The 17,202-nt window shown below is 39.9% G+C and overlaps 1 protein-coding gene across 10 annotated transcripts in view; it reads left to right on the forward strand.

Annotated features, from left to right (window-relative positions):
• Positions 1-17,202, forward strand: part of katnip (katanin interacting protein) — a 133,809-nt gene that overhangs the window by 39,840 nt on the left and 76,767 nt on the right. For 9 of the 10 annotated variants that reach the window (XR_013578923.1, XM_078558337.1, XM_078558334.1 and 6 more), the window contains 5 exons: positions 160-291; positions 1,957-2,097; positions 2,899-3,145; positions 9,050-9,193; positions 16,440-16,618. Coding sequence is in view for 9 of the 10 variants with exons in the window: in XM_078558337.1 (XP_078414463.1) it covers positions 160-291; positions 1,957-2,097; positions 2,899-3,145; positions 9,050-9,193; positions 16,440-16,618 (843 nt within the window). In the remaining variant the exon portion in view is untranslated. The remainder of the gene's footprint in view (positions 1-159; positions 292-1,956; positions 2,098-2,898; positions 3,146-9,049; positions 9,194-16,439; positions 16,619-17,202) is intronic. The other variant, XM_078558339.1, reaches the window with a different exon arrangement.

Genomic DNA, 17,202 nt, shown 5'->3' on the forward strand with positions numbered 1-17,202 from the left:
TGAATCCTGACAGACATGGATTGCAGGTTGGAGTACTCAGTGCCACTGAGATTCGAGCCTGCAACCAAAAGTGTAAAGTGAGTGCTGTACCGTTTTAAGTCAGGTTCCATATAAGGCGTTTTAAATTCTTATAAAAATAACACTTGAATTTTGTTACAGAGTTCAGTCCATATTAAAACAGAGAAAGGAGCACAGTTGCACCTTGGTGCACCTGTAGATTACTCTGATGATTTTGAAGCTTACGAAAGTGTGAATATGGAGACAGAGGATGTACCACGTAATTGCTCTCAGGTAACTTTAAAAGAAAGCGCACGATAATGTATTGTCAACTTCACCCGGCAAGTGAATTTTTTGACTCTTCTACTAGACAGCCTTGCAGAGTGATCACAATCCAATAGGTTCTAAACCTCTTTAGACATGACATAGAATCTGCAGCTCAGAAACAGGCTATTCAGCTCAACTAGTCTACAGTGGTGTTTATACACCCCATGGGCTTTCTCCCACTTTAATTACCTCTTCCCATCCTACCTCTTTATCACTCTTGTTCCCTCCTCCCTCATGTAAATAAGAAGCCTTCTTTTCAATACATCAGCCTTATCTGATTAAACCATTCCATGTGGCAGAGAGTTCCACATTCTTGTCGCACTCTCTCCATAAAGAAATTAAAGTTAGCCCCTTATTCTGGATACCATAAATGGAAATAATTTCTCCATATCTACCCTGTCAAACCCAATTCCTATATTTATGTAGTATCTATTTCCTCAAGTGCTTTCAGTTGCCTTCTATTTCCGGTTTTCAGAAAGTTTTAACAGTTCAGCATTTCCTTTTATATTCGTTATTAGCCCTGCTCGTCTACAAGGACACCTTTGTTGAAATTTAAACAGTCAAGCAGGGCCTCCTTTAAGAAGTTTGTGCATGTACTTCAACTTGTCCATACTTCTGATATTTTATATAAAGAAATAGAAACTGGTTTTGTAATGCATACCTTAATTGACACTTATCTGCTTTTTGCTTTTAACGGTTCATGTGGATAGCACAACCGTCCATTTCTGTTTTTAAAATATTGAAGATTATTCTGAGTAGTAACCTTGTGTTCACAGTGTTACCTATTGGCACATTATGTAATCCTAAATTCACTCATTGCTTTTAATATATAATAGATGCACTGAGGTTCTAGATATTCTGGCCAATGTACTTGGAGGTCATGAGGATCTTGACTTCAGTATTCCTTTGGCTCTTGATATTTTGATGTAAGCAGATGTTTTGAATCCTGTGACGCCCAAATACCTTCAATTCATAATGTTCATAACTGTGATCTCAGAAGATCTGAATTATGATTTAGTTATTTAGTTTTCGAAATTCCATACCTCCATGGATTTTCCATGCTTCCTTTCTTTCTTGCGTTTCTACCTTGATTCAGCTACATATGTTCAGTCAGTTTTCTTCATCAGTTTGGGCTATTCTTTCCACAACCTGTTGCTAAAACTCTAATTGCTTTCCTGGTTACAAATTCTTCAGTGATGTTCCATATATGGCCTGTAGATGGAAAACCCTTTTTACAGGGAAAGAATCTTGTATTATTTGAGAGAGAATGTAAACTGACTGCTTGAGGTAGGGACATTTATAGCAACAACAGAAACTTGAATGTAAATAGTGCCTTTAAAATAGAAATATGTTCCAGGGTGCTTCATAGGGGTGTAAGAAATAAAAGCATAAAGCTGAAGGAGATTGGTGGGAACTGTGATCAAAATGTTGTTCAAAGAGGTGGGTTTTAAAGGAGGATGAATGTGGACAGACTGACTGGTTTAGGGAAGGAATGAGGATGGGGCAAAGGTAGGTCCAGAGCACTGAACTTCTGTGACTGACTGCATGGTTGTCAATAGTTTAATGAAAAATGCTACCTTTTGCTCCAGACTGTCATTTATACTTACTTTTCTTTTTCTCAATTTCTTGTAGATTCTTGCTGATGATTCTTCCAGGAACAGAGGCAACACTTGTTTCTTATCAAAGTCTTCCTTCATAAAACCTGGAAGGATATCAGATAAAAACTGTTGTGATGGCAGTGAAAAGATACTCCTGAACATGCAAGATGTTAAGGTGTGTGCTGGCAGTTCAAGTTAACCCCCAGTGTATAAATTGCATTTGTCAATACAAAAATATTAATGTTTCAATATAAAATTGGTGATAAATAATACAGGATTTTTTAAAACTTTAGATTCGATAAGAATGACGATTCATGTATATGTTCTCGGGTTGTGAGCCATGCTGGCAAGCCTATATTTATTACCCATCCCTTGTTGCCCTATTGTCAACTATATAGTGGAGTCACATGTAGGACAGACCCTGAAGGACAGAATGATCAAAATGGAACGGAGGGAAGACATGCATTTTTATACCAGTGGACATCTCAAATGCTTTCAGGCAATGAAATACTTTAAGTGCAGTCACTGTTGTAATGTAAGAAACATGGCAGCCATTGTGCACACAGCTAGTTCCCACAAATGGAAGGCTGTTAATGAGCATATAATCAATTGTTTGTGATTTGATTGAAGCATAAATATTGAACTGGGATAATTTCCCTGCTCTTCTTTGAAATAGTGCCGTGGGATCTTTTATGCCCACCTGAGAGAGTAGACGAAGCCTCCGTTTAACGTCTCATCCAAAGGATGACACATCTGGCAGTGCGGCACTCCCTCAGTACTGCACTGCAGTATCAGTCTTGATTTATGTGCTCGAGCCCTGGAGTGGGACTTGAACCTAGAAGCATGTAACTCAGAGACAAGAGTGCTATCAAGTGAGCCACAGCTAACACTGCAGCCATCTTAAGGTCAACATCTTAATAGTATACTGGTCTTAGTATTTGTTGGTCTGCTTCCTAATGTATCACCTATTCATTAGATGTTGAGAAGAAGCCTGCAGCAGACTGCTGAACTCCAGCTTAGTGACAAGAAGAGCACTGGCAGTGAAGACTCTGATTCTCTAGAGGATGAGAAAATTGGAGAGCAGATTGTCACTCAAGAACCAACAGAGGATCTGGAGGATCTACAGCTGAATAAGCAGTCTTTCCAGAGGGGTTCAGAGGCTGAACACTGCAGTCTACACCCTGGAGATCTGATTGTACTTGATTTTGGGCCTAGTACAAAAAGTAAGTTTTTTAAGATTAAAGAAATGCATTTCAACACTAACAGATCTTTGTCTAATGTTTAAAATTTTATTCCACAACTTTATCGGAAAGGAACTTTAATATTTGTTTTTTGGTTCAATTGTTTTTGCTGTTTTTTCCTTTCAAAGCAATGACGACATAGTAATATAGACACAAAAATAAAATTTCATATGTTTCTTTATTTTACAAGTGCAAGGATTTCTTTAAACAACATGGTTGCTTAAAGTATAACTGTTTTATGATACTTCAGAGAAAAGGATAGTGAGATTAGTTTTGGATTTCTCTAGCTTAACGCTAGAACTAGTAAAGAGCAGATACTGACACAAAGGACCAATTAGCTGTCACTTATGCTTTTAAGTCTCTATGATATTAGTAGCTGCTATACTGTTTCACACTTTTTACTGCATTGAGTTTACAGGAATAGTATTTATGCATGTTACACTGTGCACGTAAGTACTGAGTGCTAGGGGACTTTTACTAAGTGAAAATGGAGGTATGGATCAGAGTATTTAGCAAGATATGGAAAGTTCATGAAAAATCGACAGCTTTCTGTTCCACAAGACCTTGACTCTTCTGAATTGGTGGAAGAGAGGAAGAATCAGGCGTAGGTGTACAAAGAGATCATTGTCTACACTGGGGCCCAGTGCATGTAAAGTTCTCCAACTGGTAGGTATTCCAAAAGTGTTTATCCTGAAGATTTATGTGAGAGGCCAGAGAGTAGGAGAGATGAGAGAAATGGCTACGTTATGCCACAGTTAAGGCATGAAATCTGGTGGAATTACATAACATTAAGTATCACCCTTATATGTCAGAAACCATAGAGAAAACACAGAAGAGGGTTTGATGAAATGACTTTTGTACCCTACATGGCTCTATTTCTACTTTTCCTCTGCCATTAAGTTGCTGTGGTAACTGAAATGTAATTCTATTCTTTTTAAATACTAAAACCAGAATGGAATATTTGAAGAGATAACCAAAACCATGCAATAAAAAGATTACTACACTTCCAATCTATGTCCTTGGATTTTATTTGATACTGTGCTTGAGATGCCAATTCGAACTTTAGAATTAAAACAAATAGAACACTTCCTGTGGATGAAATATGCTATTTATTGTATAAGTAGCGAACATGTTGTATTTGCAAATATGATTTAATAATAGATCCCATATTGGATCTAACGTATAAATGGTATGTAATATGTAATGAGGGAGGGTTCAAACTAATTTATCAGGATGAGGGGATGAAACAGCAAAGAGGAGAAATAAATAGCATTAGAATAAAGAGTAGTCCAGAAAGAGGAGGGATGTGCAGGGGTGAAATACATAGCATACTAAGGCAGGGTTCGAGTGCATGTGGTAAATGAGTGACAAATAAAGTTGCTGAGCTGCACAAACAAGTTGCCACATGAGACTATAACATAATGCCAATAAGGGCTTAATTAAGGTCAGAAATGGGAATTAAATGTGCCTGGCTACATTGTGTTCAGGAGAAAAATGAAAAGTGAAAATAGTTGGGATGTAGATGGTTCAAAGTATTGATCAAAGATACTGATAAAGCCCTGGAACAGAATGATGAACTTAAGGGTTCAAAGTCAGAATCTAGAGGCAGAGAAAGAAATAATACACTGCTGGATATTTAATATAGTAGGAGAAGGAGATGGAAGAGCAAATTTACAAACAAATTTCAGGAAGTGTGGAGACTACGATTAATCTAAATTGTAGAGTGTAAAGCTAAGGAAGGAATTCTTGGTGGTTGGAAAGCTTTATTGGTTATTATGCTTCTAACCTAATGAAGAAAGAAGCACTGCTGGATCTAGTTCTGAGGAGTGATGTGGAGCAAGTGGAGCATGTTTCAGTAGGGGAACATTGGGAAACAGTGATCACAATATAGGTGAAGGAGCTAATTTCAGTGAGTTGGAAAAGGATCTGGCTCAGGTAGATTGGAGACAGAAATTGGCAGATACAACATTAAATGAAGAATGAGAGGGTTTCAAGAAGGATATATAGTTAGAACACTGATTAAACACGCTTCCATGAGGAGGGCGAAGGAAGGGCATCCAAAGCCAGAGCTCCTTGGATGAATTTTAAAAGTTGCCATTAAAATGAAACAGAAAAGGAAACTTATTATAAACGTCACTTCCATTATCCAGTCAGTAGAGAATGAAACAGAATCCAGAAGGTGCAGAGGAGAATTGACATGGGAAATAAGAGAAGCTAAGAAAGTGAGAAAAGATTAGCGAATAACAAAAAGGAGCATAAGTAATTTATATAAATAGTAAAAGAATAGTCAAAGGAAGGGTAAGGCGGATTAGATATGGGAAAGGAAGTCATGATGTGGAGACAGACAGCCTGGCTGAGGTACTAAATGAAGTATTTTGCATCGGACTTCACAAAAAAGGAAGATGCTGCCAATGCTGAGTAAAGGAGGAGGGGATTAGGGAAATTGGATGGGATAAAAATAAAGAGGATGAAAAGTAGAAAATTTTCCAAGTCTGTATGGAATATATTCTAGGTTGCAGAAGTTAGTGGAAATAAGTGGAGACTGTAAGTTCAATGTTTAATAGAGGGAAGCGTACAGTAGGTCAGTATTAGGACTGCCACTCTTTTTGATATATATTCATTACCTGGATTTGGGTATAGCAGGCAAAATTGCAAAGTTTGTAGATGACACAAAACTTCTAGTTGTAGTGAACAGTGAGGAGGATTTAACAGACTTAAGGAGGACAGAAATGGGGAGTACATGATGGATGATAGTGGAAGTATCAAGTGATACAGTTTTGAAGGAAGAATCATGAGAGGCAATATAAACTAAAACGCACAATTTTAAATGGGAAATGGGACAGAGACCCCCTAAGGGTTTTCATATACAAATCTTTGAAAGTGGTCAGACAAGTTGATGAGGCTGTTTTTTTTTGAAAGAGCATAGGACCTTGGGCTTTATAAAGAGAGACATCATGTACAAAAGCAAGGAAGTGATACTGAACCTTTATAAATCGCTGCTTCGGTCTCAGTTGTTTTATTGAGTCCAATTCTGGGCATTACACTATAGGAAGGATGTGAATGTTCCGAGCAGTTCGCAGAGACTATTTACTGGAATAATACCAGGGATGAGACTTCAGTTAAGTGGAGACATGGGAGAAACTGGGATTTTCTCTTTTGAGCAGAGAAGGTTACAGAAAGACTAGTAGTGGTATTCAAAATCATGAACAATTTCAAGAGATAGGGAGCAACTGTTTCCACTGGCAGAATGGTTGATGACCAGAGAATGCTGATTGCAAATAATTGACAAAAGCAAGGAGGAGATGAGAGATTTTTTTTTAAATCGCACAGTGAGCTATGATAATCTGAAATGCACTGCCTGAAAGAGGGATGGAAATAGATTCTGTAGTAATTTGTAATGGGGAATTGGATTTATATTTTTACTCAGAATTTATAGCACAATAACAGCCATTCAACCCAGCTGTTCTGTGGCAGTATTTAAACTTCTCACAAGCTCCCTCTGACTCCTTTGTTCACTGAAAGTGAGCAGAGGTAAAGTTTCAACCTGCGTTTGTTAGTCTGTTTGTTTATAAACAATGGCCAGGATTTTCCTGTCGGCGATTTGGGGGCGGGGCCCACTCACCAATGGAAAAATGACACGGGATGATGTCAGGAGGAACCCCCGACATCATCCCAGCCCCTTTAAATTTTCAGGAAGGCCGGCAGACAGCTGTCTGCCCGCCGACCTGTCAGTGGTCAATTGAAGCCATTGACAGGCTAATTAAGATTGTTAAAGACCCTGCCCATCCAACCTTAAGGCTAGAGGGCAGGCCAGGAGCCCCAACGCGCTTCTGATAATACATGAAACCTCATCCACTGGTGGGATGAGGTTTCATGTCCGTTTTTAAAAAGTTTCATAAAGTTAATGTGTTTCTTATTAACATGTCCCATCTCGTGTGACATTGTCACATGAGGGGGACATGTTAATAATTTGAATATTTTTCTATTTTTGGTGTTTTTTACCTGTCAGTAATCTCCCTGAGACAGGACTTTGTCTCAGGGAGCAGTGCGCTCTTTCGCGCGCATGCGTGATAGAGCGCACTTTGACAGCTGGGGAATCCCTCTCCCCCCCTACCCCCCCACCCCTGCACAGGGAGCGCAAAGCACTTCCTGTCGAGAAGGCTGCTGGGCGGGCCTTAATTGGCCCGCTCACTCAAAATGGCAGCGGGCACAGTTTCGGTGGCGGGGGTCGGCTGTCTGCCCGCTGCTGAGCCAGTGGGGCCCACACGCCCACCAAGGGCAAAATTCTGCCCAATGTATATCAAAAACGAATGGACGGATTTCAACTAAACATCATACATAGGGTATGGCCCAAGGAAGAGCTGATTAGTTTTTTGTGAAGATGATCCTGGAATTTTTAAAAAATGACCTGTTAACATTGGGAAATGGGGCAAATTTACTTTTTTTTAAAATAATATTGTGGGTTGTTTTATTCTGAATGTTGTGCATTGTCTCAGCTGCGGTGGTGGAATTTGTCACAGCTGTCAAAATGTGAACAGAGCTTTCAGAGCAGGTTATTGGATATGGATTGGCCTGAAGTCTCCTCAGTGAGATGGAAGCTCTCGTTAAAAGTATATTTTTTCAGCTTTGTTGTTACAGAGCATCAACCAGGCAGGGAAAAGCCAAAAGAAAGATCTGCATAATTGTAATAACGACAGAGGTATGCGCTCTACTGAGAGTCCTCTTCACTTGTTAGCTTTTGTTTTAATGATCTTATTATGCTGCTTTTAGTAGCTTAAACCTCCCAAACCACTCTAGCCTTCCATATCACTCAGTCTTCCCTGGTCAAAGTGTAATTATGACTTTTATTTCTTCAACTAAAATGTACCACCTCACATTTATTATTGAATTCCCTATGGCACTTTTTTTTTTGCCTATTCCACCAACTGATTGGTTTCCTTTAGCCCTCTGAATTATTTACTATGCCTTCTATTTTAGTATCATCTAAAAATTTGCAGACTAATTCTTCTGGGCTTTACCCAAGTCCTTCATGTGCATAATGAACAAAGGGGGCGGGAGCCTGTGGGGCACAACTACCCACTTCCAGCTGCTCGAAGAAACTGACTCTAACTCCTCCTCTTTCCTGCATTTTAACCAGTTATTGATCAATTCCTCTTCATGGCATAGAGTTGGTAAATTTTGACATTATGAAATTATCTTGAAATTCATAATAAAACTAGTGGAATTGAATGAAAGTCAGTTACTAAAAGCTGGATAGTTATATTGCATCCTTAAGCTATATCATTCCAAAAACTTTTTATCCATTGTGATGCATTGAATGCTTCCCAAGGTCAAATATTCTTTTATACAAACAGTTTCACTGTGTCGTCAATGTAAAATATAATCTAATTTCTTACCAATCAATGGATAACTTCTCCATGTGAGGCATTGTGCCATATTGATCAGAAAGGTTTTAGGCTAAAATCCCTGGTCTGAGGACATTGAACACCTATTAGTGCTTTCATCCAATTGATAGATGAAGGACGATTATTTGGGATTTGTTGAGAGGACTGCTGCTGATGATATAAATATATAATATAACTGATACAAAATAAAAACTTGGAGTGTAATGCTATAGGGAAAGACTAGGGGAATGGGCCTAATTGGATTGCTATTCAAAAGAGCCAGCGTAGGCATGTATTTGTTTCTTTTGTGCTGTACAATTTTATGACACTTTATTTTAATATGCTTGTGCCCTTCCTTCAGAAGCGGAAAGAACGAAAGGAGACAAATCCGAGGGGAGTAGAATTAGTCAAACTATATAAAATTGTAATGTTAAAATGTATGTTAACAAGGCAATATAGATTTGAGTTCAAAATAGATTATTCATTAATGCATTGTTTGCAGGCAATCGAAAAGAGCGAGCTCTAACAGCAACAAGGAAAGACGATTTAGGGTCCTACATTCCTGTGAAACCCACTATGGTGAAAAGTAAATCTTTTGATAGATTCTCCTCCTCTTCTAACCCAGATGGAACAGACCTGATTTCAAGTAAGGTTTCATTCTTATGGTGGGAGAGTGAAGCTTTATGTTTTGTTTTTAGAATTGACATTCTTGCCAACTTGTGAGAAGATAATGCAATGTAAACTTGAAGAATCGTGGGTATTTTTCAGACAGATATTTGAGCACCTGAGCAGCCATTTAGAGACATCATTGCATTTTAGTTTAAAAAACAATAAGCTGCAAGCCCTTAACATGAAATACTCTGGTTTTGTTGTTTTGCCATTTAATTTTACTGAAAAATGTTTTTTTTTTTCCAAACACGTTCTGCCATATTCAGCATTGATGTTACATAGTATCATGTAGAGGCAGATTTGATAAGGGAGCTTAAGGTGAAGGAACCCTTGGGAGGAAGTGGCCATAATATAGAATTTACCCTGCAATTTGAGAGGAAAAAGCTGGAATCAGATGTAACGGTATTACAGTTGAATAAAGGCAACTACAGAGGCATGAGGGAGGAGCTGGCCAGAATTGACTGGGAGATGAGCCTAGCAGGAAAGACAGTGGAACAGCAATGGCAGGAGTTTCTGGGAGTAATTTGGGAGACCCAGCAAAAATTCATCCCTAGGAAGAAGAAGCATACTAAAGGGAGGACGAGGCAACCATGGCTGACAAGGGAAGTCAGGGACAGCATAAAAGCTAAAGAGAAAGCATACAATGCGGCGAAGAGCAGTGGGAAACCAGGGGATTGGGAAGCCTACAAAGACCAACAGAGGACAACTAAAAAAGAAATAAGGAGGGAGAAGATTAAATATGAGGGTAAACTAGCCAGTAATATAAAAGAAGATTGCAAGAGTTTTTTTAGATATATAAAGAGTAAGAGAGAGGCAAAAGTGGACATTGGGCCGCTGGAAAATGACGCTGGAGAAGTAGTAGTGGGAGGAAAAGAAATTGCGGAGGAACTGAATAGGTACTTTGCGTCAGTCTTCACAGTGGAAGACACAAGTGACATCCCCAAAGTTCAAGAGAGTCGGGGGGCAGAGGTGAGTATGGTGGCCATTACCAAGGAGAAGGTGCTAGGAAAACTGAAAGGTCTGAAGGTGAATAAATCATCTGGACCAGATGGATTACAGCCCAGAGTTCTGAAGGAGATAGCTGAAGAGATAGCGGAGGTGTTAGTGGTGATCTTTCAGGAATCACTGGAGTCAGGGAAGGTCCCAGAGGACTGGAAAATCACTAATGTAACCCCCCCTGTTTAAGAAGGGAGTGAGGCAAAAGACGGGAAATTACAGGCCGATTAGCCTGACCTCGGTCGTTGGTAAGATTTTAGAGTCCATTATTAAGGATGAGATTTCAGAATACTTGGAAGTGCATGGTAAAATCGGGCAAAGTCAGCATGGTTTCATCAAGGGGAGGTCATGCCTGACAAATCTGTTAGAATTCTTTGAGGAGGTAACCAGTAGGTCAAAGGAGAGCCAATGGATGTTATCTACTTGGACTTCCAGAAGGCCTTTGACAAGGTGCCGCACAGGAGGCTGCTCAGTAAGATGGTGTTAGAGGCAAGGTACTAGCATGGATAGAAGATTGGCTGTCTGGCTGGAGGCAGAGAGTGGGGATAAGGGGGTCCTTCTCAGGATGGCGGCCGGTGACTAGTGGAGTTCCGCAGGGGTCAGTGTTGGGACCACAACTTTTCACTTTATACATTAATGATTTCACTTTATACATTAATGATCTAGATGAAGGAACTGAGGGCATCCTGGCTAAGTTTGCAGATGATACAAAGATAGGTGGAGGGACAGGTAGTATTGAGGCGGGGAGGCTGCAGAAGGATTTGGACAGGTTAGGAGAATGGGCAAAGTAGTGGCAGATGGAATACAACGTGGGGAAGTGTGAGGTCATGCACTTTGGTAGGAAGAATAGAGGCATAGACTATTTTCTAAATGGGGAGAGAATTCAGAAATCTGGAGTGCAAAGGGACTTGGGAGTCTTAGTCCAGGATTCTCTTAAGGTTAACTTGCAGGTTGAGTCAGTAGTTAGGAAGGCAAATGTAATGTTGGCATTTATTTCGAGAGGACTAGAATATAAAAGCAGGGATGTGCTGCTGAGGCTTTATAAGGCTCTGGTTAGACCACATTTAGAATATTGTGAGCAATTTTGGGCCCCGTATCTCAGGAAGGATGTTCTGGCCCTGGAGAGGGTCCAGAGGAGGTTCACGAGAATGATCCCAGGAATGAAAGGCTTAACGTATGAGGAACTTTTGAGGACTCTGGGTCTGTAGTCGATGGAGTTTAGAAGGATGAGGGTGGATCTGATTGAAACTTACAGAATACTGAAAGGCCTGGATAGAGTGGACATGGGGAAGATGGTTTGCAGGTGAACCTGCAGGTGGTGGTGTTCCTATGCATCTGCTGCCCTTGTTCTTCTAGGTGGTAGAGGTCGTGGGTTTGTAAGTTTCTGTCGAAAGAGTGTTGGTGAGTTGCTGCACTACATCTTGTAGATGGTACACATTGCTGCCACTGTGCTGCGGTGGTGGATGGATGCTGATCAAATGGGCTCCTTTGTCAAGCTTGTCAATGGTGTCAAGCTTCTTGAATGTTGTTGGAGCCACATTCATCCAGGCAAGTGAAGAGTATTCCATCAATCTCCTGACTTGTGCCTTGTAGATGGTGGACAGGCTTTGGGGAGTCAGGAGGTGAGTGACTCGCCGCAGAACTCCCAAACTCTGACCTCCTCTTGTATCCACAGTATTTATATGGCTGGTCCAATTCAGTTTCTGGTCAGACGTATGTTGATAGTGGGGGGATTCAACTATTAAATGTCAAGGGGATAGTTAGATTATCTCTTGCTGTCATATCACTTAAAGCGAACATGCAGGCTCAGCAAATGGCATGTTGGCCTTTATTTCAAGAGGACTTGAGTACAGGAGCAAGGATGTCTTACTGCAGCTGTACAGGGCCTTAGTAAGACCACACCTGGAGTATAGTGTGCAGTTTTGGCCTCCTTACCTAAGAAAGGATATACTTGCCAAAGGCGGAATGCAGCAAAGGTTCACCAGATTGACTCCTGGGATGGCAAGATTGTCGTATGAAGAAAGATTGGGCAGATATTATGAGACAGCCTTTTGGTAAAGCTGAGTTATTTAAAAATTCCAGAGGGAAACTTTAAACAATTGTCATAACCTATATTTTTAAGTGATATGTTTGAGATGCAACTCTAAATTCAGGAATCAGACCACCAGTTCTCAAGAGGTTTTATATTAAACTAAATGAAACATTTTATTAATTTACACAAGTTAAATATTTATACATGGCTAAAAATTATTACTATCATAGCTTTAACAAATTCCCAAATTAATCTTCATTAAGGTAACAGCAACCCATAGATCTAACCTGACACCAGGCAAAGCATTTTCACCTTATGAATTCCAAATGAGGTTCCTTTCACTTTGGTTCCTGTGGAGACATTTGTAGGCTTACAGCTACTTTGATCTTACATTGCCTCTGCCCCGCCCACACACAACTGCTAAAGCTATACCTAGCACAGCTCATTGAATAACCAGCCTCTTTGAACAATAAAACCCCTTTCATAGTACCAATTTTATTGGTAATATAAACGTATTGCTTGGTCTCAGCTAGCTAGGTGCCAGATTTCACTCGCCTTCTTGAATGCTCTATTCAAAAAATGCAAACGCACTCTACTTCTCTCACATCTCAAAACTAGTACACATCAAAACACCCAGACTGGCTGGCTTTAATCCAATTAAGACACACCCACAGACTAAACCTCTATTTTAAAAGAAAAATATTTTCCAATAATATTATATACACTAATAGCTTCATGACAGCCAAATATACCTGTATTCACTAGAGTTTAGAAGAATGAGAGGAGACCTCATTAAAGCATATAAAATTCTGACAGGGATGGACCGACTGGATGCAGGGATAGTTTTCCTCTGGCTGGGGTCTAGAACAAGTCTCAGGATATGGGATAGGCCTTTTAGGACTGAGATGAGGAGAAACATCTTCACTCAGAGTGGTGAAACTATGGAATTTTCTACCACAGAAGGCTGTGGAGGCCAAGTCACTGAAGATATTTAAGAAGGAAATAGATTTCTGGACTCTAAAGAAATCAAGGGGTATGGGGAGAAAGCGTTGAGATAGAGGATCAACCATGACCATATTGAATGGCGGAGCAGGGCCGAACTCCTCCTATTTTCTATGTTTCTATTGCCGGTGCCGTCCACTTGTGTGGTGTGAATGTTACTTGCCACTTACCAGCCCAAGCAGGAATGTTGTTCAGGTCTTGCTGCTTGCAAACATGGACTGCTTCATTTTCCGAGGAGTTGCGAATGGTGCTGAACATTGTGCAATCGTCAGCAAACATCCCCACTTCTGACCTTATAATGGAGGGAAGGTAATTGAAGCAGCGGAAGATGGTTGGGCCTAGGACACTATCCTGAGGAACTTCTCCAATTATGCCCTGGTTCTGAGATGGCTTTTTCGTGTTCAGGATATAGCTGGGCAATTTCCCACATTGTCTGGAAGATGCCAGTGTTGTAGCTGTACTGGAGCAGCTACAATTGTGGCTCATTGACTCTCCGGTTATTGAGTATCTTCAAGCGTGCTTGGGTTTTAAGCTTTGTACATCTTGTTGCTGAGTTTTCTCAATCTCAGGTGGTCATGAAAGGTGGAGTAGAAAGTGAGCCAACTTCTACATCGATTGCATCATTCACCTTGGCCCTTAACTCTCTTGGCTGCTCTTCCATCACCCACCTTCTAGAAACTTCAGTGCACCCCACACTCTCTTCTCATATTTTGTCCTGCCCCAATTCCTGCTAATCCAGCAGTCCTTACTGAACATTTTTTTATATTTTTGGAGTGAGAGGATGGTCATAGGAGTGGTATTTTTCTTTTCATTACTGGCCAATTTTTTCAGTCCACAAGTAAAAGTGAGGAGCCCAGTTTTCATTAGCGCTATATTTGACCCCAAGATGAGCTTTCAAGCACATACCCTACCGTTGCAAAGACTGCCTATTTTGCCTCTGTAACATTACCTACCTCCACCCTTGCTTCAGCTCATCTGCTCCAAAACTCATCCATGCCTTTGCTACCTCCAGACTTGACTATAGTAACTTACTCCTGCCCGCCCTCCCACATTCTACTCTCTGTAAACTTCAGGTCATCCAAATCTCTCCTGTCCATGTTCTATCGCTCGCCAAATGCAATTCACTCTTCACCCGTTTGCTCACTGACTTACACTGGCTAACAGTTAAACACTGCATCAATTTTAAACTTGTCATCCTTGTTTTCAAATTCTTCCTTGGCATGGATCCCTCTATTTATCTGCCATCTCCTTCAACCCTACAACCCACTGAGGCATCTACGTTCACAATTGGTGCCTCAAGCTGCCTAGACTCTAGGCTCTGGAATTCTCTCCCTAAACTTCTCTAGTTCCTCCTTTAAAGGCATTCCTTGAACCTACCTTTTTGACCAAGCATTTAGCCATCAGCCGTGTTATCTCCTTATTCAGCTCAGTCTCAAATTTTGTTCTATAATGTCCCGGTCATGTGCCTTGGGACGTTTTCTTTAGTGAAGAGTTATATAAATACAAGTTATCGCTAATGAATTTCTAAAAAGAAATCCAAGAGGAGATTAATTAGCTCCTTGGATTGTACCTTCAACAGCCATTTTCTTTTGAGCGAAAAAACACTTATGTTGTCATTAGCATAATGACAAGGTTATTGTCACTTGGTGTTATTTATGCACAAATAATTCAGCACCTTCATGCTAGGGCAAATGCGAGGTTAAACACAGAAATCCAAAAGCTGCTATGTGAAATGCAATGTTGCACCATTAGCTTGTTCATTCCTCACAAAACAACATCTATGTTTACTTCACAGTTGAAATGTATTAATAGCGTTAAGTTGTTACATTTGCACTGTAGGTACAAACTAAATGTGACACAAAAAGTTAAGTCTTGTCCATTTCATTTCAGCTAAATTTTCTTTTAATGATGTTAATTACTGCCAATCAACTTCACTAGCACTGAAAATTAACTAATACAAATGTGGAGTTGCATTCCTTCAGGTTTTATTTGTTGGAGATTTCCAGCAATTTATTTATTTTATTTTATTTTCTGTCTTTTATTTCCTCTTTCTTTCTCTTTACCTGATTTAGTATTGAGTTCACCCACTGTAACATACACCTTGTTATTGCACTGTTAATTTTATAATCCTTCAAACTAATTGATTAAGGAGGTGTATAGTTGCTCGTCCTGTTCTCTCAGGTACAAGATACCAGGTTTCTGTCACTGTGACATTAGTCATCAGCTCACACTCCTAGCAACATGACAAGCAAAAAATTAAAACTGAATGTGCAAGGACAATTCCAACTGATGGCAGACACCATAGGTAATAATAGACCATTATTTCTAGTATTTCTAATCCCTAACTAGAAGCCAGCCTTTAGAGGTCATTCCACACTCTAGTATCTCACTTCTCTTTCTCTTTTCAAACAATCTGTTCAAATCAATTAATGTAAAGCAAAACACAGTTAATGTACAATCCACCGTAAGATGCAGAAGCAGGAGTAGGCCATTCGGCCCATTGAGTCTGCTCTGCCATTCAATAAGATCATGGCTGACCCTCAACTCCACTTTTCTGTCTTTTCCCCATAACCTTTGATTCCCCTACTGATTAAAAATGTCTATCTCAGCCTTGGATATACTTAACGATCCAGCCCAGCCCTCTGTGGTAAAGAATTCCACAGATTAACAACCCTCTGAGAGAAGAAATTCCTCCTCACCTCTGTCGTAAATGGGTGACCGCTGACTTTGAGATTGGCTCTAGACTTTCCAACAAGGGGAAACAACCTCTCAGCATCTACCCTGTCAAGCTCCCTAAGAATCTTATATGTTTCACTAAGGTCGCATCTCATTCTTCTAAACTCCAATGAGTACAGGCCCAACCTACTCAACCTCTTCTCATAGGAAAATCCCTCCATCCCTGGGATCAACCTCATGAACCTTCTCTGGACTGCCTCCAATGCTGGTATATCTTCCCTTAGATAAGGGGACCAAAACTGTTCACAGAATTTTAGGTGTGCTCTAACTCATAAGATTCATACTAATTAGACTTCCCATTCGAATTCTAGATCTTGCACCCTGATTTTTTTTCTCAACATAAACTTCTTTGTTATAACTCTGACCACATTTTTTAAATTGATTTTTGGTGTATCTATTTTTAAACCTTAGTTTCAGTGTAGTCAGTAATAGTAACAATTTCTATTTGTTTATTTAGCCCAAGAATGTCGTCAAGAGAGGGTGCTTTCTGCTACAAGAAGGAATATATCCCAGGCGAAGGATCCAGAATTATCTGCTTCTACTGTCTTTCAAGCCATGCAGAAAGAAAATGAAGATGTGCTGAGAAGCATAGAAAAGCAGAGAACAATAACAAAAACGCCCATATGTTGGCAAACGGTATGCAATAGCAAGAGAAAACTGAATTGTAATAGGTTCTGAAGCACATGCAGATAACAGAATGGGCTGGACTTGTTTCTTGGCAATGTAGCAGAAATTTTTTAAGCCTCTCTGCCCACAAGAGCCACAAAGGTTGTGGACGTTGGAATTTAAATTTAATACGAAGAAGTTTATCACAATGGGGAGTGAAGTTCTGAACCAGATCAGCCATCCTTCATAGGAAGGGAGCAATCTTAACTCAGGGAAATTGGTTGTGTGGTTTCCAGGTTTCCTAGTAATTGTATCTCAGAACAGGATTAGGGATCCTGTACAGATATCCCATAGCCTGCTAAAGTCTATTTGAGTTTGATTGCCCAATATGCCATAAGATAACTTTTACGCTGTGTGAGTGCAGTCGGACTTCCTATTCTGAGGCTTGGGTTAAGCAATTTATAGGCTGCTATACATTGCAATAGGCTTGAAAGTGATCAATTCAGTTTCCTGGAAAAGCATTCCAATCTTCAAAAGTTATAAAAGCAATTTGAAAGAAAGTAAGATAGAAATGTAGAATTTTGTATATTTAAACTACAATATTTGATCAAGTA

This window comes from Cetorhinus maximus, chromosome 15, assembly GCF_964194155.1.
Source record: "Cetorhinus maximus chromosome 15, sCetMax3.hap1.1, whole genome shotgun sequence".
In the NCBI taxonomy this organism is placed as follows: Eukaryota; Metazoa; Chordata; class Chondrichthyes; order Lamniformes; family Cetorhinidae; genus Cetorhinus; species Cetorhinus maximus.